This window comes from Ixodes scapularis, unplaced genomic scaffold, assembly GCF_016920785.2.
Source record: "Ixodes scapularis isolate PalLabHiFi unplaced genomic scaffold, ASM1692078v2 PGA_scaffold10__122_contigs__length_95168666, whole genome shotgun sequence".
Lineage (NCBI taxonomy): Eukaryota > Metazoa > Arthropoda > Arachnida > Ixodida > Ixodidae > Ixodes > Ixodes scapularis.
Window position 1 is genome coordinate 71,045,618 of NW_024609836.1, and position 23,261 is coordinate 71,068,878.

At 48.4% G+C, this 23,261-nt stretch overlaps 1 protein-coding gene across 1 annotated transcript in view; it reads right to left on the reverse strand.

Moving 5' to 3' along the window:
* Nucleotides 1-964: 964 nt before the first annotated feature.
* The window catches only part of LOC8026490, a 30,330-nt gene continuing 8,033 nt past the window's right edge, over nucleotides 965-23,261 (reverse strand). The window contains 2 exon segments of the mRNA XM_029974125.4: nucleotides 965-5,914; nucleotides 5,916-6,590. Coding sequence (XP_029829985.2) covers nucleotides 5,456-5,914; nucleotides 5,916-6,590 — 1,134 coding nt within the window. The 3' untranslated portion in view covers nucleotides 965-5,455.

A 23,261-nucleotide genomic window follows, 5' to 3' on the forward strand; every position in this document is an offset into this window, starting at 1 on the left:
ATGATCCCGGGGACGCTAGAATTCGGTAATCTTGTACAACAAAGGTTACGTAGCAGGCACGCATCCACTTTGCTGGGGCTTCCTCCCCCCGAAACAAAATCCTGTTTTACGTGCGGGGTCTATAATCTTACCTGTGAACATCATGAGAACATGTCAATGTCTCAAAGCCGCACGTGGATGTTTACGAGACCGTACCTGGGTAAAACAAATCGCTCGCAATGAAAATGCTGTTTTTTTTTTGTTTTTTTTTTTCTTTCCTGACGAATTTCTATGCGGAGCGCGAGTTTGTCTGCTTCCTGAGCAGGGGTTGTGGTGCTGATTGGTTCCGATTGGAAGGACAGCGGGTAGACCTCAAGGCAGCTAGCACCTGAGGTCTACCCACTATCCCTCCATCAGATCCAAGTAGAGCTCAGCGTTTTGACGTGAGTGCAAGCCCTGCACAAGAAACAGACGAACTTGCGCTCCACATTGCCCTGACAAAAAGTTCTGTGAACATCTGAAGAGTGCCCAAATATCCCATGATGTCCCTGTAGACTTCAGGTGCACTGTATCTTTCACGTCCGGGTGGAAAGTCTGCTGCAGTGCTCAGTACACCCGTGAGCGATACGAAGGTGAACAGCCCTCTTCTTGTTTTTGACGCTCCTGCAAGTTTTGGAACAAGCTGTTCCACAAGAGGGCTAGAACGCAAAGTTTAGACCCCTGGCCACGTACCATTTGAGATGTTGAGAGTTAATACAGCTTTAGGGAGCCGTAAAACAGGCACGAAACCAGGTAAGGTGTTCACCTTCATATTGCCGGCGGGAGTACAGCTCAGTGATGCATGCTACTTCTCCTGACGCGAATCTGGTTCCGCTACGGTGGCGCTGCGGTAGGCAGGACGCACTTTGCTAGCGCAGGTCGGCAGACGCACGTGGATCGATCCAGTCGTGGTGCCAGACAGTGGGAATAAGACACGACACCAGGCTCTTTTTGTCAAGTCCGCAGTTTATTGTCGGCGGAAACAAGTCATCCTCCCGGATGTTTCTTTTTTATGTTTCGTTTTATTCTCTTTTCATCAAACAGTAACAATATGGCAAAATGTCTCGGTACGGTGTGTGTTCTGCACCCGACACTCGCGAACCGTTCGCTTCGCGTGTGTGATGATGAGAGGGGGTAGAAGAGAGCGAGAGGTCTGACTGTCGTTTCACATATTTATATATATTACACTTTGTAACATCTCGACGCTTCGCTTTAAATATATTTCATATATATTTATAATGTATGATGAATGTATATATATAATATATATATAAATCTCTCGTTAAAATTCTTGCTCGCGCTTTATTCTTTCGTACTCTGACGTTGGCCGCTTTGCATAAGTGTGGCGATTCTATGCAAAATTAAGGAGGTAAAACAAGTCATCAACAAAAAAGGCCGAGCTGTATGTACGGAAACGCGTTCAAGTACAGTCACGGACGAAATAAACTGGAACATTAGCGCCATCCGGCGACTGCAAGTATAGACTAAGAGCGGGGAAAAGACGTGAGCAGGTGCACCAAGTCCTCAGGGAGCTTCTGCTACTCGTGTGCTCGAGCGACTGAAGTACCGGTTGAGACAACCTGCACGCTCATACCTTCCTCAGTGATGCGTAAAACACTAGTCTCGGATGTATGAGTATTGTGGACTCGTAAGAAAGACTTGAGTCGCACACATACCTAGTTTTTTTTATCGTCGTCAACCAACACGAAGCACCAGATGACCGGTGGCCCGACAGACCGTAGTACACTCGCATCCCGGTCACGCCTAATAGCCGCTATTTTGTCACGCCTATTTGCAACGCATGGCGTTACAAGTGGCTCTGGCCGGCACCTGAGTTAGACAACAAGGCCGAAGATCTGGATTTGCCACGTCACCAACAAAGAGGGCCGGGGCAGATGGACAGCGTGACATCAGCGTTCGGCTAGGATTCGGGTCGTCACTGATTGAGCACGAGTGCTGATGTAGCACTCGTATCCAGTCAGTGTCCCGCGCTGGCCCTTTTGTAGACGACGTTGCGAATTGGGCGCTACGGCCTTGCCATCCAAGGGGTGCTGCAGGCGCACGGCGCGCCGAAAGGGTATCGTGAGAAAACATGTTACGTCTAGAAGGCGTGGGAGGACTAGCGGTACTGTTTTTGTTTTCCTTTTTGTCCGTGGTTGTACACCAGTGTAGCGATGTAGTGTTGAACGGTCGAGCTTCAAGCCCTGTGCGGTTTGAATGTTTGGTCATGTTCTGGGGACTAGGTGGCAGGTATCGCCGCTATCCACCCACAATCCTGCGGACCTTTCCCTCATATCGCCCCCCCCCCCCCCCCCAAAAAAAAAAAAAAAAAAAGCACACACTGGATACCGAATTTGCAGTGAGCAACCGCGAGATGACGCCGCTCAACTTCCAACCTATCTCTTTTAATAAACCGATCTTGGTGTCACTGGCGTCTTGCAAATCAAGGAAAAAAAAAAAAACAAAAAAAAACATTAAGCTTAAAACTAACGGAAATGATTCCTATACCTTTATGGACTTAATCCAAGAACACCACCAATTAGATCTGCCGCTAGCCGGCGTAGGTTACCACCCCCCGTCAGAGGGAGAAAAGAAGCAGTGATCCATTCATCAAGCTTTTGTCGAGACTGGTCTGATTGGACAAGCGAGCGAGTTCTGATACCGTTTGATCAGATATAATATTTTTTTTCTTATTGTGCAAAAAGATTGAGGAGCACCAAGATATTTTAAAAGGGATATAAAAGCAAGCTGGTCTTTCTTTCTCTACGTGATTTTATGAGTTATACGGTCGATTTTCCCTGCTACATGGCTGGATAGCTTCCTCAATCCAAGTTCATCTCGTACGCCATTTTGTTTTTTAAGTAGTCTCTGGCCGGTGATTTTAAAAGCAAACAATATCAATAGCAAGACAATTTACTTCTCTATTCGTCCAATCTCCAAATAAAATTTAAAAAAAAATTAGGGAGAAAATATAAGGACCTATAAACGCCTTACTTAATTTGTGATTCTGATATGCTCACTGGACAAACCATGAAATTTTGTTTTTCTTTTCTTTTCAATAGGGACCATGTAGTTTGAAACCTACCGCTGTTCTGTCTGACTTCAATGCAGTACGTACGACTCTAGGATGACATGCGTATGAAAAGGCACTTCATATTTGTTTTTGTATGTGTGTGTGTGTGTGTGATGCAAGGCGGCCCTCTGCATGGAAAGAAAAAGCGCCAGCTTAGCGACATAGACCGACCCGTTCAAAGCGCACACAACGTACGGAAAAATGGCTGAACATCGTTTCTCATATCTTCTTTTTTTTTTACTTCTTTGTCGCGCATTTCTCTTTCTCGTTCTAATTGAACGTTGATTTCCTAAGAGGGAGAGAGAGAAAGGAATAGAGAGAGAAGGGGACAAAGAGATTTCACGTCCCGTTGGCAAGTGCTGAAAGAATCGGGGCATTATATTTAGGCCGTAGACTTCCAGGTTTTAGCCGGAGAACACCGATAAACGTCAGCCGATGTAAAAACATACGAAATCGGTTAAAACTGAAAAAAAAAGAAAAAAATGATTTCTTGAAATGCTTGTTTCAGCTAAGATTGTTTTTGTCGAAACGCTCCCTCTCTGCTTAGACTTGAACTTTTACTTTTTTAGAAGATTTCTTTTCTCTGATAATCACCGTTTATAGCGTTCGTCCAAAACAGATCGCTGAAGCCATATTAAAATAATAATAATGAACACCGAAAATGATCCGCCGATTTCCCATGGAAATAAATACCGGAAAATCTACGGCCCAACTGTAACGTTTTTTATTGCTCCGTGATCTGCTAGAGGCGGCAAAAAGAGCGAAAAAGAGTGATATTTCCTCAATTTACGCGTATTTTCTCAACGTTTGGCATCGTTATTGCCACACAGATTATTGCTGCTGCTTGTTAATAAGCTTGGCTTGTTTTTTTTTTTTTTTTTGTAGCTGCGAATTACGGACATTATTAGTAAGAGAAGCTAAAATTCCCCTCCCGTGATGATTGAGACCAGTCGATCCGCAGATCGAGTGACTGACTGATTGGTTTCCACGCCGATCTTTCCCCCTCACCCGTGCACATTGGCCATGCCAAATACTTTACTAGGGGAATGCATCTCACTCCACGACAATCCAAAGGCCTTGGCGCGGACAGACTTTGCGTAGTTGGAACGGTTGGATGCGCCGCATGCCTCGAGGTTTCTCCCCTTTGAATCAGGATGGGTGCCTGCCGCCATCTACCGTCGTGGGCATCTCGAGCGCCGGTCGAGACAGCCGTCTTTTTTGTCTCGTCGAGCCCGGTATCTCGGCACGCCAGTGGCCAACCTCTCCCTCGGCGCCGCGCGATGCCCACACCGCTAGGGGACGACTTGGCGCCGTAGGAGCGCTGTCTAACAATGCAAATGAGCGGAGTAGAATGTGACCCCCCTAGTAAAGCATTCGGCTATGTTGTGATCAATCTGCCAGCGTAGCAAGCCAAAAGCTGCAAAGGGCACGCTTTGATTTGAGCACGCACGATATCGCATGAATCGAGGTATATCTTTTTGTAATATATATATATATGTATATATATTCCATCTTGAGATCAATGACATCCCTCGCGTAATATTATTTCTTCTTTCCCAGTGGGCCATTTGAGCTGTCTGCTATGTCTTGAGTCGAACGCGGACGCGCGTCTGAATACGTAATTATGCGAGTTCTTATGTACAAAGCGAACCCGGGCAGGGACGCTGTCAAGAAAAACAAAATATATACATGTACAGAAATAATACTTTTTCGTTTTGTTTCTTGCACGAAATTGCGCAAGGCGGCAAGAACGGAGAATGTGTGAACTATGTACACCGCCAAACATGACCGCGCGGAATGCCGCCGCTAGTGGCGCCGCAGTCGCGTCGGATGCCATCTAGTGAGTGGTCCATGATCCGGCGTACAGGTCCAATGCGGGACAAATCTGACCTTCACCGAATAATCGTTGGCTGTTTGAGCTTCATAGAAGCAGTTTGCTTCTTTTATTTTTAGAAATTTAGTGGATCGTTTTGTCTTTCTGCGAATGAAGGGAAACTACATTTTGGTGGTGGCACCGCCGCGACAGGACGCGGCGCTGGGATCGCTAGCGCGGCATTTCGACAAGCGATTGCGGCTTCTTTGGCAAGACACGCGTTTTGCTGCTAGACACTGATCTCCCTGTAGACTAACCTCGTACCTACGGGCAAGAGGACAAAACGGCGGTCGTAGGCAGACTCTGATCACACACGCCGTGAAGCAAGCGACCTCAGCAAGCGTCTCAGAGGCGGCCCACGACACCCGCGTGCTCGCAGGAACGACCTTGGTCTACAGAACGGTATTTCTACGTAGAGATGAGTGGCTCTTAGATGAAGTCATGGAGGACGTAGGGGGTGTCTATGTACAAGAGCGGGGTCTCAAGGACCCTCAGGACATGACGGTGGCCACGTGGTCTTCCCCGATGCCCTTGTAGCAGAAGTTGACCTGCTGGCCCGAGGACGCGACAAGCTGGCAGGAAGCGGCGGCCGATGACGCGGCCATGGTGGTCACCACACAGTCCGATTGCGACGACGCGGCCAAGGAGCGCATCAAGTCCTCGGCGGTCACGGGGGCCAACTTGACACTCGGCGGAGAGAGCGGAGTAAGGAGATCGAAGTCGTACAGGGACAGGTCGATGTCTCCGAAGATCTCGTCGCTACTGCTGCCGCTACTGTTGCTCGACGACGACTGGGACGAAGATGACGTCACCACGCCGCCGTTGCTGTGATGCTGGTGCTGCTGCTGCTGGTGGTGGTGGCCGTTGTGCGCCGGAAGTAGGGTGTACAGTGGCGCCGCCGACGGCGCGGGACCGCAGGCAGGGTCCACCCCGCAGCCCTGGGGAGGGGGGGTCGTGGGGCAGGTTCGGAGTCGGTGGGGACTGCTGCGCCGTCGGGCCCGAGCCGAAGTTGAGCACCGAGCTCCAGTTGAGGCTGGGCAGCCGGTCTTCGTCCGTCCACAAGGGCGCCAGCTCGGTGGCCGGGCTCGTCATCGAAGACGAGCGAACGAAGGGTGTGAGGCGTCCTCCGCCGTCGCCTCCGGAAGGCGGACACCGGTCGTAACAGTCGTCCGCGTAGTGGGACGCGTGGCACTGCGACCCGTAGTGGTGATGGTGGTGGTGATGCGCCGCCAGGTGGGCCGGGGGAGGGTCCGGGCCCCGCGGGGGCGGCCCCAGGTCCCGCTCCAGGGCTCGCAGCGTGTTGCAGACGAGCACGGACCGGAGGAGGCTCGGGTCGGCGGCCTGGCGGAAGCGGCTCAGCTTGCACAGGCTCATGTTGAAGACGACGTGGCGGCGCCGCGAGTAGGAGCGCAGGTCGTCCACGGAGGACGTGGACGTCGAGCTGGCGCCCGACGAACACGAACTGGACGAGCTGGAGTCCTCCTCCTCGTCGTCCTCCTCCTCTTCGTCGCCCTGCTCCAGGTCGTCGCAGAGGTCGTCCAGGCAGCGGGCCTTCCGCTTGACGCCGCGCGGATGGGCCTCCGGGAACATGGCGCTCACATGGAAAGGGGGCGCAACGGCTGCACTCTGCAAAGAAGACAGAAGATGCCGCGGTCAGGAGCAAGTTGGGAACAGCATACAAAACATCGAGGCAATTCGGCTTATACTGGAATCATCGAGCAGCAGAACTTTATACTAGGAACACCGAGGCAACAAAACCTTGCAGTGGAATCATCAAAGGAACAAAACCTTAGAGGGGAAACATCATAACCGCAAACTAGAAACAGAACTCTATCCTGGGAACATCGTAGCAACATAACTCTATAATAGAAGCATCGAGGCAGCAGAACCTTATACTGGAAATTTTGGTCGTTTGAAGGTGCAACGGATTCCTAAGCACCGAGAACGTGCAGCAAATGCCTGGCCTTCTAAAGCCAGGCGCACAGGGCACTGCGACCCTGTGTGCCTGGATCAACCCCTCCAAAGTACGAATAAAGTATTATTAATATTATTATTGGAAATGTTCTAGCTCGGAGCAGCCCTAAATCTGTCACTTCCGGTGTACGCCTCCGATGATTCGACTTTGGGCCCGAGACATATATAGTGACCAAGTGTTCACAACGTGACATTCGTAATTCACTACACATCGATGCTCCAACCGGTCTTGCTTCGGTAATCACCACAGTGACAAAGGCGGCCGACTCGGCCGCCTTTCTAGAAAAGCTAGAGGTTTCCAGAAACAGCATCGAGTACACACGCGTCCATTCGCTAACACAGAAACGACCATGTTGGTGTAATCAGAGATGACACCAACCAACAGGATTGTTCGGGGGAAGGGAGGGGGGGTGTCGGCGCCGCAACTTGCCCGTTTCGTATTATCCAGGCTAAAACCAAAGGTTCGCCAACAACTGTCCACCTAGCGTGAAAGCCCTCGCTCACACTGTAGAAACGCGGGTTGTGGCGAGCACTCCCAAGCATCTCATTACCGCTTCGCGAGTCAATCAGATGGCGGCATTGGTCGTCGATAAGGACGAAGGACCAATCCCATTAGGACACGCCCCATGCGTTCCTGAAGCTGTCCCACTACAGCCAGCAATTATAAATTGACGCCCAAAATTTCGTTAATAGAGGGATTTGACTACGCTTACGCCTAGCAATCGTAAACACCGATTTCGGCCCGCCAACCAAATTAAAATCAGATTCGTGGCGACTGAAGCAATCTTTCACAACACAGCTTATTCACACAATACTTTTTTTTTGCGGGTTTTAGGCTAGGTTTTTAGGTTAAAGACCGACGATTAGTTCTAACTTTCCACTTTTCCCTCGCTTTCTCCTCTCCCTCCTTCTACCTTGTCCACCGTTGCCTGTTTCCTCCTCCGCCCCCATGGTGAGGTGGATCTTCTGCCTTGCAGAATCTCGAGTCTGATCGTCGGCCTTTAAATGAAGCCACCAAAAGCGTAACCGCGAGTTGTGGGGTTAGCATCAACAACTCCACTAACCCTAACGAACTCTAAAACTAACTCTTGCTTCAGCGCTAGTGGTTTAGCCCTACTAGCGCTAAACCAAGAATGTTTCACGTAGCAAGACAACTGCGGGGCAATTTGTGATAAATTTGTTTTTGGTGACCAGTTTTACGAAGCTCGAACTTAAAACAAGGCTGCCGACGATGTTCAAGTGATGTTCACGCGGAAGCTTATTCGTATTTAAAGACGCACAAAAAGAAGTAGAGCGAAGCGACGCGTTCTTTCCGTCTACGTTCCGTCTTTTGCGCAGTACGCCTTTTAATGAAGCGATGGGTCTGCGGCAGAAGAGTGTGTTGTTTGTTTCTGTTCATCGAGGGGGACGACGACCGCGTGGATTCGAAGAAACGCTCCCGTCGGAACTTCCTCGCAGAGCTACTCGGAGAACCTTGCCCCGGTAGCATGCAAGGCGTCAAAACTTCCGCGTATAGCGTCAGCTTTTGTTATCGATTGTACGCTGCGGGCCCGTGCACTCGGGGATTTTGGTGCACACCATGCACGAACTTATCTGTGACGTCACTTCGCGGCGGTGGAGCTGTTTGCGCGTGCAAGTGAGCGCTCAGATTTACCGCACTAACCGCTCATTCACACTGGAAGCGGATCCGCGTTCGCAAAGCGGTTGCGAACGCGGTTGTATAAAGATTCAGTACAATTGCACGAGCACTCGATGACATCAAGTGCGCGTGCAATTGCACTGAATCTTTATACAACCGCGTTCGCGACCGCTTTGCGAACGCGGATCCGCTTCCAGTGTGAATGAACGGTTAAGCTGCGAGCATCGGGTGCTTTTGGATCGCTCCAACTGCACCGAGGATAATTCCTCATAATGTAGTAGTTTTCGATGACGCTCTGCGAGTTTCTAATTGGAAACATGTTTCTTTTTAATTCGTTAAGAAGATAATGAAGACATTTTATTTAATTTTCTATTTATCGCGACGATTAGCCCACTTCGTATGTCCCCCTGACCATACCACCGTATACCTGCACAGATCACATTAATGTACCTTACACTGCTTTTTTTTTTCCTTTTTTTGCAAGAGATTTATTTGAATTGAGATCAAACACCCGGTATAAAACGTCTACTTGAAAGGAAAACCGCGACTTCAAAGCAGATATCGCGGGGGCCCTTTTCAAAAGCGGAATCATCTGTAGGGTGTATTCATGTGGCTATCAGCACGAGTTGTGGGTTATGTCACTTATCGTCGTCTGTCAGGGGCAACAGCTTTGAGGGTCCGAGATTAATCACTTCGAAACTCGCTTTCCACTCCTACTCGAGAGCAACGCAGCACCGTGGCGGTCAGCGCGCTTGCATAACTTTGCGTCGATGCTCACGGTCCAGAAGAGCTTCCGACAACTAGCGACGTCCGCGCATTTCGTGCGTGCTTCCCTCGCATGCGAAGACAGGACAACACCGAAAACGTAAAAATAAAAATAAAATTACAATATCGTTTGCATTGAATTTAAATAAAGTCCTAAAATTCTAAGAGTCCATGGTGTCACGATGATAGAGACGTTTGTGGATCGAGCGCTACGGATTGCGTGCTCTGCGGGCACGCACTCGGGCCGTGCTCGAAGTGACGGCACAAGCTACCGCTAGGAACGCGAAGCTCTTACCTACGAAAAGTCCCTAATATGATAAAAATTCGCTGTCTGCACGAGCTTGACGGTAACCTTTATAGCGGCAATCTTTGCTGATAGGTGGTAAGCAACATTCCGGCTTGACTGGCGCTACGGCTGCACAAGCGTCGCGGTCAGTCTTATTTTAACGTGGGATGAGGCGTAACTCTTATCGCCTATCGGGGTCTGCTTAGACAGCGGGGCAGGGGGCAGCGAACGACGGGGCTTGGGCTCGTGGCAGTGCATTCCGTAGAGCACGGTGGCCGAGAGTGAAAATGGCGGCGAGCCCAAGCTTTCCAGCAGGCGGCAAACAAGGAGAAGGACAACGGAGCAGCGGTATCGAGGTACCCTGAATAAGAGGGACAATCGGCTTCGCCCCCATCCCGAGCCCCCGCCTCGTCGCCGTACCCTCCGCCGAGGCAGCGAGCAAAACCAGAAACTAGGAAGTGATGCCGCTCTTGCGAGACGGTCGACCGGTGGAGAGGAACCGCCAGTCCACCACGATAGATGGCGCCACCCGTCCCACCCTAGGGGAGCTGCCTTTCTTTTTTCTCTCTCAAATCCGCATCCGGAGTCTCTTTTCGGCATCGGAGGAGATGAAATGCGGCCAGGGATGGGGGTGCGAAGTTTTGTCGGACCCGATCCGAACCCGAACTTTTGGCGAACCCGTCGAACGCGAAGCGACACCTGTGGGTTCGATTGGTTCCCGGAACCAATGTTGTCTTCTAACTTCTCTCGCTTTCTCTCACAACACACATACACACACAAAAAAGGAAAGTAATAGAAAAGCGTATAGTTTGCATTAAATTTGTTGAAACGGTTACCAATTTTTACGTAAAATAAAACAACATAATGTATTGATGCTTTCATTAGTTTGTCCTGCGTGACCTCGTAATGAGCACGGTGGAAGCTTAAAATCATTGCGCTCTGAAACCAACACTGCCAACACCGTCAAAATTTAAAGTTCTTAGATTCCTCTTATTCCCGTCGATGAGAAATCCTTTTCTGACGTCACAGTCAGCATTCGGCCAATCGTGGAAGGCCGACTACAGCGACGCTTTCGCCAAGACACGAGTGAGAGCGCCACGAGCTCGTGGCTTTCCCCCGGTGCTCTCACTCACTGCACGAGCAGTCGCGCATAAGAACCAACTTTCCGAGGTTCATCTTCATCAGCTCGAGCAGACAGCCTTTCTTTCCTGCCGGGGGCGCAGGGGCGCTAATATAGCGCCCCCGATCATTGAGACAATGCCGACCTTAGTAGATGATGATCCATTTTCTCCGTTTGCGCGTTTCGGGCTGCGATTTGGGAAGTTTGGGCAGGCTGAGATGCGCAAACATTGAAGCCGCCCACAAAACAATTGTCAGCAAAACTACCTTTCCTTTTTTTTTTTTTTTTTTTTATTCTGAACCTACTTTAATTACACCCGTTTTCACCTGAAGTTAAAAGGAAGTTTTGCTCAATGTTCATACGCTCAGCGAAGTAGCTCTAACGATATTTGGTTGTCAGATGAAAAAGCGATGCTTTAGGCGTTTGAAACGAGTACGTCTTGATAAGGTAGCCTATATCTAATCTAAAATGCACCTATACATATATCTCAATCCTCAGCATAAAGAGGAAAATTAGTAATGCTCCACAAGAAGCCGTACTTTATTTCTTTTTTACTACGGTCTTTGAGGTGAAAACGAGTATAGAGTATTTCAATGCTTTGTTGCTTCTTTATTTCGTTTAACAGTGCCACTGTTTCTATAACCGATGCCGACAGCGCTCACTCACGGGGGAAAATACGAAGAGCGGGAAAACAACATTCCGCCGTATAACAGGTGCGCAGGTTAAAACCGAAATCTTGAGACAATAAACCCCCCGCCGAACGCTTAAAAAAAAAAAAAAACAGCTAAAAGCTAAAAGCCGCGGTGCAATGTGGTTTGATGTCACCGTCCATTCGTGACTTGAAGTTGAACCACGATTCGCGCTTGGGTGCTATACCGACTGAGTTACGACACCTTGCGTTCTCCCACTAAGCGTGGCGCGGACCTCGGGGGCCATAGCGACCCGTAGTGGTGTGTCGTCGTAGAACGGCAGTCCGACTTTTCTGCTACCCATCTTCCAGCGCGCGCTCATTGCCCACCGTCACGAAATTAGATCTGTAATATATACTACTACTACTACTACTACTACTACTACTGCTACTACTACTACACAGTGATGTCTCGTCACGGTGAATCCCGTTAATACGAACATCCCGCTACATCGACGAGATTTGGGGGGAAGAACTGGGTAAATATACGCGCGTTTTTGTCTAGTTATTACGGACAACTCACGTAAGGAATGTCTTTCTGGGGGGTACGGGGGGTGTCCATTAATGTACTACTGCCGCTACTGTACTGTGCTGCAGGTCAAGAAAAGCCGGACAAGCTCCCGCCAAAAAGAGCTGCGCTCTTAGCCGAGCGAACATCGGAGAGGGGGCGAATGGACTCTCGTCTTTTCTCTGTCCCTCCTCTCCAGCGTTCGCTCTGCTAAAGTGGATTGCGGGAGGAGCGTGGGCTACTCTTCTTAACCTGCAACAGAGTACGCTAGTGCTACTGATAATGACGACGATCGTACATAGGCAAACCTGGCATTTATGCTATACAGGGTGCTACGAATCGAGAGGCTCGTTTTCAGATCACTCCTCAAAATCGGCGCCTCCGCCGTAGCGATTTCAGATTTTCAGCAGAGGTGTCTTTCCGTTCCGGATTTTATCCTGCGAAATTTCGAGGCGTAGCTACCTTCGTGTTACGAAAATTAAACGAACATTCTTAATATTATCAATGGCGGATGCCGATGTAGGCGATCGGGTTAACCGAGGGTCGTGCATGTGGCGCCATCTCTCGATGGGCGCAGCGAGCAGACGACAGGACTCGGTCGAAATCAGACGACGCCGTCGTCTGCGTCGCGCTGCGTTGCGACGTGCAGCACAGGGCCTCCCCATTGGCTCGCCGTGAGGGTCGCCATAGCAACAGCTCGACGCCAAAAGGTTTTAACGAGGCGCAAGTTGCTGCTGTCGCACTCGAACGCAACTGCGTTAACCGAGCCTTTACTGTACCTAAGAGGGCGCAAGAAATGACTAAACGCGAGGATCGATTTCATTCGAAGTCTCACGCAAAACTCTACCACCGATATGTTATTTCTAGCGGCTACAGCACAACGAAAAGCAACGAGAGCGTGTGCCGGAGGCGGGGCGTTGCAAAGATCCCGCCCTCGCATGCTCGTCCTGTCGGTTACGATAAAATAACTACGGCGAGCCGGGCTGCTGCTCCACGGGTGAGGGCGTCCGATCGGGAAGGAGGCGGCTGTCAAGAGGCAAGAAGCCGAATTAATTTGTTCGTAAACTCTGAAACGGCACTAATTAATGCGGTGTTCGTAACTTTACCTTATCGATGCGTATGGATAAGGAAGTCTTTGCAAACTTTTACAAGCTGCGGAGATGAAATTTTGGGAAATTCGGGACAAGGCTGATTAGAGCGAGCGCGTTGCGAATTTGAATAATTAATTCGAATAATAACAATAATAATTAATAATGAAAAAAAAAAAGATCAAAGACAGTATGGTTGTCTCTCTTCGTCCTCTGTATTTTTATTATCTCGAAGTAGGTTCAGGGGAGGGAGCGAGGGTGAAATTGGGATTTTATTATTTACCATTAATTTAAAGAAATGTTTTTTTTTAGATTTAAATTCTATGTACATAAAAATACAAGAAATGTGTAGTTATTTACCTCCAGATGCGGCTTATATAACCAGGAATTCATATACCACACCAAATATCGTTTTGACTCATTGATTCATAAAAAAAAGTACATGTCGGGAAGATTGACATATTTTCACATCGTGTCTATTTTACTTATTATTTTTAAATAGTAAATAAAAATTCCAAAGGTCTTTTTTTTTTTTTTTAAGGAAAAAAAATTAATTTATGTCGTAAATTCGTCGGAGGCTGCAACGAATATTCGATGAAATCGCGCTTTTACGCCAAACTGAAGAATCTGACCATGGGCTTGCCTCATGAACAAGACAAGGGTCGGTTTCTTTCAGTTCCTTTCAAGTACCCTTTCCCTTCCAGCGGCCAGTGAGCAACACTGGTCGGCGGCAGCATCTGTCCGTCTGCTACCGCTGCTGCTGCCGCAACCAGCCGTACGGCTCTGTCAGCGACGGGAAGGCAGGCAGGCAAGTCCAGGCTACCTTGGGAAGGAGACCGGCCGAGGCCTCGCTGGCTCCTGGCAAGCCGGTGCGCACCGGTCAGACCGGTTGTTCTCGGGACCTTTTGTTTTCCTCCCCTCTCCCTCCTCCTTCTACCCTTTTGCTTCCTTCTTGTTTTCGCGCTGGCATTTTTCAATTTCTTCTGCTACATTTCTGCGCGTGGCGCGTAGTGGCGCCATCCAGAGGAGGACGCCATCTTGGTTATTTCCCCGTCGTCTCCTCTCTCTCTCTCTCTCTCTCTCTCTCTCCCCCCAGCCCTCTCTCCAGATATTTTTTTTTTTTTATACCGTTGTTTTTTTCCTTCTTCACCCGTTTTTCTTTTGCTTCTCTCTCCTCTTGACGTTTCCGAGAGTTTTCCAGTCAGCGGAGTTATTTTATTTTCAACGCGTTCTCAACTCCACGAACCTTCTATCATTTTTTTTCTTGGTTTCTCTTTATTTTTCGTCGTCTTTAAGCTCGGAGATTTTTTTTTTTTTTTTTCTGCGGAGATCTCGGCGGCGTCCTTGCTGTCCGTCCAGGCTGTTGTTGTTTAGCTGGAGTTTTCCATCTCTCGCCCTCCCCTCCTTCATCAGGAAACACAACAGAGCCGCGTCCTTTTCCTGACTTGGCAAGTCCGCCTGCTTCGAAAGACGGACAGCACGCAAACCTCCCTCGTCGCGGTACCCGTCATGATTGCAGACAAGGACTCAACGGTAGCGTCCAGGATTGCCAACGGTATCCAGGATCACGGTTTTAGTAGAGATCCTTCCGATGGCTCCGATAACGATACCCGACGCTCCATCAACGCCTTTGAGCAGGCGTCGTGTCGGGTATAGTCTTCGGAGGTATCCGAACGATCTACGAAAACTCTCTAGTATCCTCGATACTCAAGATTGGCCACAATACTCAAGATCACCCACTATCGATACTCGAGATCAGAGTATGTCGAGAAAGTGCCGAGGTTCAGGTTCGGCCAGGTTTTACTGTTTCGAACTTTCAACTCGAAGTTCCGACTGTTATGCGCATGCGCCTAAATTAAAAACGAACAGCCTGCCGCTTCACGCAGGAGTGTAGCGTTTGAAGTGACTAAACACATTCTTGAAAGCTTATGTGTGCTTTCATATTAAGGTAACACTGATAATAACTCTCTCAACTTACGGGCTATTTAAATAAATAATTGTTCGCCAAAATTTTTACTTTTTTTTTTTTTTTTAAAGTCGAGCAACACTGAAAATTCGTCGAACTTCCTCAAAATTCAAATGTTCTAAGATAAAAAAAGAAGTCCCGAAATTATTTAAGTCGGGCGAAATTGTTTATGTCGAACTTCGTCGGGCATTTTCCAAAAGGTTGAAGGTTCGCCAAACCAGTCAAACCTCGATTCCTACAAATGCTCGCTATGTCCTTGCTCAAGATCACCCCCTTTAGCAAGATCACTCACAATACTCAGTCACCAGTCACCAGGACCGTAGACATACGCGATCACCACCGCCTGTACCCGCAGATCGCCTTCAGTATCGCAGAAAACGATCCTGGTATCCTTGAACGACAGCGCCTAAGGTTTTGTCCAACCACGTATACCAAGCTATCTTCCCCGTTTCACCTGTGCATGACCGCACGTGGTTCTAAACATATTAATAATCGGCCGATGGAAAACGAACAGAAACAAATAATTGATACACGTTGATACGCAGACCTATGACGTCATGACGTGTATGATTGAGCTTCAAACGTAATTATATGCTGTTAACAGGGGCATTGTCTACGGTTTAACACAATATTATGTATTGTTCTCTATTGACTTTAGTCTAAAATAAGTTGACACGTTTTAATCGGAGGATGGTAAAGAAGAAAAAAAAAATCGTAGGAACGGTGTCCTGTTTGTCACTAGACATCAAATAACGAGTTTTGGGACGCCTCACCACACCTCCAATCGCTTTGCGGGGTAACAATGTTATCCCCGAGTGAAAGCAGTGTGCAGTAAAAGGTACTTGACTGCTTCGCTTCTTTTCCCTGCTCAGATGCTTCCTGTAAGTACATTGCCGCGCGGGCGGACCCACACCCAGCTAGAGGAGCCACCATTAGAGAACAAACAGTCCCCCCCGGAGCACAATAGCCCGTTTGAGCAAAACTCGACCAAGAGCGGACGCCCCCTCCGGCTAATCGGAGCAACGGAGCGAAGCACGTGACGACCGAACGCACGGGGAGGTGCACTCTGATGACACGGTGTCACGTGCCTTCGCTCCGACGCTGCGATTGGCTCGATGGGATCCCAGCTTGTGCCGTTTGCCAAGTTACGGTGTAACTGGGGTATGGTAGCTAAGGATGTAGACTGGGCGACACTGTTAGCACGAACACGACTTGGGTGCTTCCTTCGCAGTTTACTTCAAAAAGCGTATTTGGACAGCAGAAAAAATTTACCAGTTAGTTTAATACTACCCGCAACTGAGTACTTTTCACCACTACAGTAGTTTTAATGAGAACCCTTCACTACTAAAAAAAAAAAAAAAAAAAAAATCGGCGATGGTTTGTTTATGTTACCAGTGTCGAGGAGTGTACAAAGAAGGCTGGCGAAGTTTTGAAGTTCAAATAGGAGAAATGTTTTCTGTCCTCCGGGCTCAACAACATAACCATAAAAATGTGAAAGCGCCCTGTATCTGTGAAGTTCCACAATGTATGAAACGCAGTATTCAGGGAGATAATGCGTAATATTTGTTTAGAAGACATCAAGCAGTCGTTTCGGGGTGTGAACAAGAACGTACGGTTCGCTAGTTTTCCCGCGAAAACTTTGCGAGGAAATTGACGTCATGCGACGTCGTGGTATAGCGTTACACAATTGACGCCACGTGTGACCTGGCGGTGAGAATTCGTGGGATCACGTGATGACGCCAGATCACGTTACCTCGATTTCCCGCTAAATTTAGCGGGTAAATTGACTCCGTGTAACCTGACGTCACGCGACGTGGCCGGGTTACGTGATGTCACGGTGGAGCATGACGCTACGTGGCATCCATTTTGCCGCTAAATTTAGCCATGAATTGCACGGACGGACGAACAAATTCCTGGGATTAAGGGTTTTCGCTAAAAAGCGTTACTGCTTTAAACAACAACAAAAAAAAAACGAAAAAAAAAACGGAATTGTAGTTTTGTTTGTTTGTCAAGAAAGGCTCTCTAGTCAAGTTTAAATACACAATACCTAAGCGTCGTAAACAAATGGGATTCTACCCAAAAGCTGCATTGCCACCACACTCGAGTTGCGTGGTGAAATCGCGCCGGAAAATATCCTGGAATATTCGGCGGCATGATTTGCCGGCCACGCAGGAAACGTCGGCAAAACATCGAGGGAGGCGACATTTGTAGCAGCAGACGGCGAACGCAAAGCGTCTATTGTCAGGGGAGGCGAGAAAGCCGCAGCACAACCGTCTGCCGGCCCAGAATGTCAAGACACAGACAGAGATTTTTCGCTTAAAGGGGTCATAAAAAAAGAAAATATATCTGCCGGATATTGATTTTTGTTATATTCATTAAACCACAAAGACGTTAATCGCGAAGTATTACGGTAAAATATTGCGTCTGCATTAAAAAAAAAAAAAAAGAGCCGTGTTTAAAAATAGCGTTTTCTTTTCTTTTTCTTTTTTTTTTTCTGTGTGAACGATTGTGCGACTCCCCTCAGCAGAATGAGCAACAAAACCTTATAGTAGCTGCACAAGAAAGTTGAAGAGATAGTCAACTGTACTTAATCTTCCAGTAATAAATCGGGAGTGACGAAAACATTGCGTCATTTCTTTATTGGCGTTCTTGTAATAATTGTACGCCACTACATCACGTGATCGCGGTGCAGTTTCGGTTTCAAACCGATCCCGGGGGGAGGGGGGCGGGATACATGGAGACAACTTTACCGCATTTGTATTACATTTGCACTGCTCATTTTAGCGAGAAACCAGCTGGGCCTCGCTCTCATTGCAGCCGTTTGTTGCGACGGCAAACTCCTTACTTAACTGCGGGGAAAGGGGGGGGGGGGGGGGGGGGGTAATCTGCGTTTTCTGGGACATTTTTATCTCAATCGTACAAATTGGTCAAAATTATTATTTATCAATTACTCTAGCGTTCACGGTTATCATATACAGTTGCTCGGTTCTCGCGTAATCATATATGGCTTTGCCATTCAGTTATTCCGGGAATATCTAAAGTAACGGTATATTCGCGAGGCCACATGCCCTACTGGTCGGTTTCGTTTTGTCGAGCACTGTACGATCTATTCTGTGGGTAAGGAAATTTTCGAAATACACAACATAAGGAAGGCGGCTTGCGATTGGCCGGCGAGCGCCCATCGTCACCGCGCTAACACCACTGCAGGAATATAAGCCGCCTTTCCCGAGCGGAAAAAAATACGCTCAGGAAAGGGTGTCTCCTGACCTTTCATCATGTTTTTAATAAGGAAATCGGCGTCGCGTCATTGTAATTTTTGGGGTTTTTAGGACGCTTGGAGACCGTAGAATCGGTTATGACCAAGAACAGACGGTCGCAGCATCCTTTTTAGTGCGCCTTTAACCTGTCACACGGGCCAGTCGACACTCGGGAACCTTGAGCGTCCGTCAGAGCTGTGAAACGCACGCACTTCGCTCCTTCCAAAACTCCACAGAAAGTTGTCCGCGAGAGCAGAGAGCAAATGAATCGAAAATCCGCTGAAAGTTGGCAGACGACGCTTGTTCGGACTCCATCGTCTGCCAATGTCGTACGAAAGTCCCTTCGAGACTAGTGGAATCGGGTGCCAATTCATTCGCTGTATCGCGCGACAACGTCGCTGGCTAGCGCAGACGCCAAATTAACATCCCGACTTTCACTGGAGTCTCGCAAGCCAGCAGTTGGACCAAAGCCGAGGAAAGCCGAAGAAAGCCGAAGAAAGCCGAGGAAAGCCGAGGGAAGCCGAGGGAAGCCGAGAAGTCCATCCAGAGACGAGTAGGGAGGCCGAACGGAAAGGTGCACTTTTTCTCCACTCAGATCTCGCGGACCGAGAAGAAGCAGACGAAGTGAGGACGGCTCGGGGAAAAAAAAAAAAAAAAAAAAGAAAATCTGGGTCGCCGTGATGCGAGGAGGACCTTTTTTTCCCCCACCTGGGCGAAGCAGAGGACGGCTACGGAAGCAAGCAACCATGGCGAGAGGAGGACTCTCCGATTTTTTTCCTCGTTTTTTTTTTCTTTTTCTTTACACATTGTGCTTGTTATTCTTTTTGCCGACACGTAGCGCCCTCTCGGGAACTATGTGGTTTCACATTTGTGTGATTTGCATGTATAAAAACAAACATATCAAAAGTAAGAAGCGAGAGAGCAGGCAAGCTTATTCGGAAACAACATACTTGTAATCCCTAAGATAAAAAAAAAAAAAAAAAAAAAAAAATGGGTTGAATACAACAAGATTTGAGACTCAGTTTAGACGTGTAATATATATTGCTCTTAACGAGGCTCGCGCTTTATATAATAAAAAAAGAAACCGTGATGATCGTGTTATAAGACTTAAAACAAACTACCGAATGAATTACCTGTTTTTGGCAACATTTCCAAATTTTTTTGTGACGCACAGGTTCGGCAACGCTGTTCAAACGTCGAACTGGGCTAGGTGGCGCGAGGTACCGCCCGATACCAGAGATTGTTGCCGACACCATCCATCAATCCATCTTGAAACTTTTTGCCAAAAAAAGGTCGAAGGTTCGCCTAACCCGTGTGACCTCGAAGTTCGGTGGCAGACCTCGGATTCGAGTTGCGCTCCATCTCGGGTGGAAGCAAGATGACCAGATTTGTAATGACATGCCCGCCGTCTGTGTTCTACACAGAGGGCAATTGGAACGCAGCCGTACAACTTGCGGAGTATTCGGTCTACAACACATCACGTTACACTACTGATTACACGTCATCATCTAGAACGTCATCACAAGAGAGACTGCGGACACCGTCCGAGTTGTGTTTCCTCCTTGTGTGGCGGACCGCCACACGAGAAAGAAACGTAATGTGCGAACGCAAATTTGCCTCGAACATGTTTGAGCCATTGCCACAGACAATCCTGCCACCTTATGGGCGATTTTGCTGATGTTCTCGCTTACAGCGTAGGTGTGCGTGCTCTCGCGTAACAGCGAAAAACGAGAAAAAAATATGCAAACACTTTTAACGTTTTTTTTTTTGTTGCTGTCGTTATTGTGCTGTTTTAACTTGCTCAATGCAGTTGTAGTAAATATCCCACAATGATGTTCTTTCTTTTCTTTCAGAACCCATTGTTATGATGTGTATGCTGTGGCAAAAGTCGTACAAAAATGTCGACAAAAAAAAATTATAATAGAAAGTTTGTTGGGTTTTGACGACAGAGACAGGGAAGTCCCATAGTATTTTGATTGTTCTTTCGCTCGGGTAAAAGAAAAGAAAAAAAAGAAAAAGAGCTCGAGTGAACTTCTGGAATTGGTTTGTTCAACTCGGTCGGGTCTGGCCTTTCGACGCGCGTTGTAAACAAGCCCGCTGGTCGTTTTCGGCTGCTCTCTTGTGCGCATTTCTATCTGTTTTGCCGAAGCTATACTCCACTTAAACAAGTCCGCGCAAGAACCTACGAGGTTGAAGGGCTTAGAGCGATAAACTGGTATTCCGTTCTCCAGGCAAAAGTGACCGCCTCCCCCTGGCTGCCGCCATGTTGTACAATTTTGACCACTAGACACGTGACCGTAACAAATCCTGAGGCTTTTACGCAAAACCGAGCCGATATTTGTACTCCGATAAAACCCAAAATACAGTATCGCGGCTCACGGCATCTAGCGGAGGCATTGTGAAGCTGCCTGAGTTTTTGTCGTCGTTTGGACTTAAAAGTTATCTCGTCGGTGTGGTACTTTGTTAAAATCTAGACTTAAAACTATAAGGTCGTGTCTAGTGGTCAAAAATGTGCAACATGGCGGCGGCCGGGTGGGATCACTTTCAGCTGCCAGTTTATTGCTCTAAGGCTCTCTACCTCGTTAGCAAAGAACGCACAAAAACGACACGACAAACACCATGACGGTGCACTTTTGGCGACGCTTGATTGGCTCGATCGGACAGTAACATTAGCTGCGGTCAGAATTAAAAAATGAAACGACTTATAGCCGAACTCAAACAAAAATCGATGTTCGCTCGAGAGAGAGACGAAAAGCAGTATTGCTCGAACTCGCCGAGAGATGGCGCCACGAGTCCCGTCACCATAATCATCATCATCGTCGTCGCCGCCTCGTCGTCGGGCGCCTGCTGGAGGGTCTAGCGATCGAGCTTTTCCCAATTTGTCCCGCGGCCGGTGGGGAGCGAAGGGACGGCGACGCTTCGTCCGCGTCCCCCAATCGATGCCTTCGGCAAAATGTGCACGGCCTCTGGAAACCCCCGGCCTCCGCGACACCGAGCTGATAAGCAGCGCTGCTTGACTGCGACGTGCAAATATGCGCACTGGTCTCGCAATTGAGAGAGTAATCAGTAGGGAGGAGGAGGAGGATGCAAACGCGTCGGAGGGAATGATGTTTTCGGAGAGTTTTGACAGTTCACTCGCGATCAATCTTCTCTTCGAGCCCTCTTTGTGCCCGACGCAAAAAAAGACTGCGTCACACATTTGCGTCCGAGCGTGACCCCCAGTGCGTTGTGCTCGCTCGTGACCGCTCACGAAAAGACAGCGCGCTGGCGCGCCATCTATCGGGTAGCACTGGAAGACTTCCGATCTGCGTATTATTAGACTAAAGGATTCAGGGTATTTGCAAGATGAAGTCTGGGCGCACTGTCCTAATACCTCCCGCAACTACCTTAAGTTTCAAATCAGAGATTTCGTCGAGCTGTCGTTGTGACAGCACTTTTCCACACGCCTCTAGTATCATGTACTTAGGGCCTAATGCAAGTAATCAAATTACCTAATGGTTCCTTCAAGCCCCCACATGTTTCCCCAATTCCCCCCTGACGCGTCCTCCAACAGCAAAACTTTCCCCAAGTTCCCTAACCCATCCCACCCAATTCCCTACTATATTCGGGCTAATATTCCCCGACAATGAAAGTTTTCACCCGATATCGCCGGCCCCACAACGAAAGGTTTTGCCCGAGAGTCAACACGAAGCGTAGGACTGCCATCCACATCGATGCACGATTTCTTAGGGACCATCGGTGGGTGTCTCGCATCACCATCTGGGGTAAGCAAAGCCCGCACGCGTGTACATTTCGGCGTCGTCTCACAGTGAGATCTAGCACAGAAGACGCAGCTTGGTCACAAGTGCCTCGTCAGCGCTCGGCAGGGCCTGTCAAGGAACAGTGGGAGCCATCCGAGCTACATGGAGGTGTACAGGAGGAGGCTGTTCGTGGATCCTATAGTTCGTTTCACCGTAACTAAACAAAGAGCAAACGCTACGGGTCAATGCGAGCGATGGAGGCGAAACAGGTGGCAACCCTTACCAAAGGTACAGAGGCGAGAGCCTAACCCAAGCAGTTGGGGAAGAGGGGAAGAAAACACCCAATGTTAAGAAATACGTTAGGTACATTAAGTACTACTTCAAGTTATAATACTCGTATTTTACTTGAAGTACATTCTCTGTCAATGCACTTGAACTTTACTCAAGTTCATTTGTTGTTGTTTTTGTACTTTTTGAGGAAAATACAACTACAACTCCCGACTTCAAATTCACTCCCCAAACTTAGTCGTGCTAAATTTGTATCACGCAATGATGCTCTGTCAACTCTGAAGCCTCTTGACTTTATCCAATATTCGCCGCCATTTCCGAAAAAAAGAATTGGTGCACCCCCGATTACCCCTAAAACAGTGCATACAAGTAAACGAAACGTCGTGTTAAAAGTTACATTACGTTAAAAGTATATAGGATTTATAATGATTTACTTCAAGTACACTGCACCCGGTGCCCTTACCACTGTACTTGAAGTACATAACCTCTCATTTACTTCGTACTTTACTTTTCGAGATGTGCTTTACCCAACACCGGGTTCACCCCTCTTATCCGTAGCTTCTATTCTGTATTCCAGACGTCGCCTTTTTTCCCCTCTCAAAGATTATTAGCCTATCACTCTAAATTCGAACAAAAGCGTCTAGCTAGTGAGATGGAGTTTAGTCACGTGCGTCCGTCCGACGCGCTGATTGGCTCACTGTGACCGTAGCCCTTCGCCGTTTGCCAAGTCACCGTGCTGGTTTCTCGCAATAAGGCCATTTGCACCGACACTCGCGCAATTCGGCTTTCGATCATTTTTCCTTTCACCGACAGATCAGATGGCTGTCCCCCGGGGGCTCTGATGGCATCAGAAGGCGTCGGTCAAGAACCCGCATTACAAGATGGTCGTCCGTTAATCTGTCGGATTAGGGGGCCCCCGCGCTTATGTCAGTCCGGTCTCTGTCCTCGACGAAAACGGACGGACCCTTCCGCGGGGTA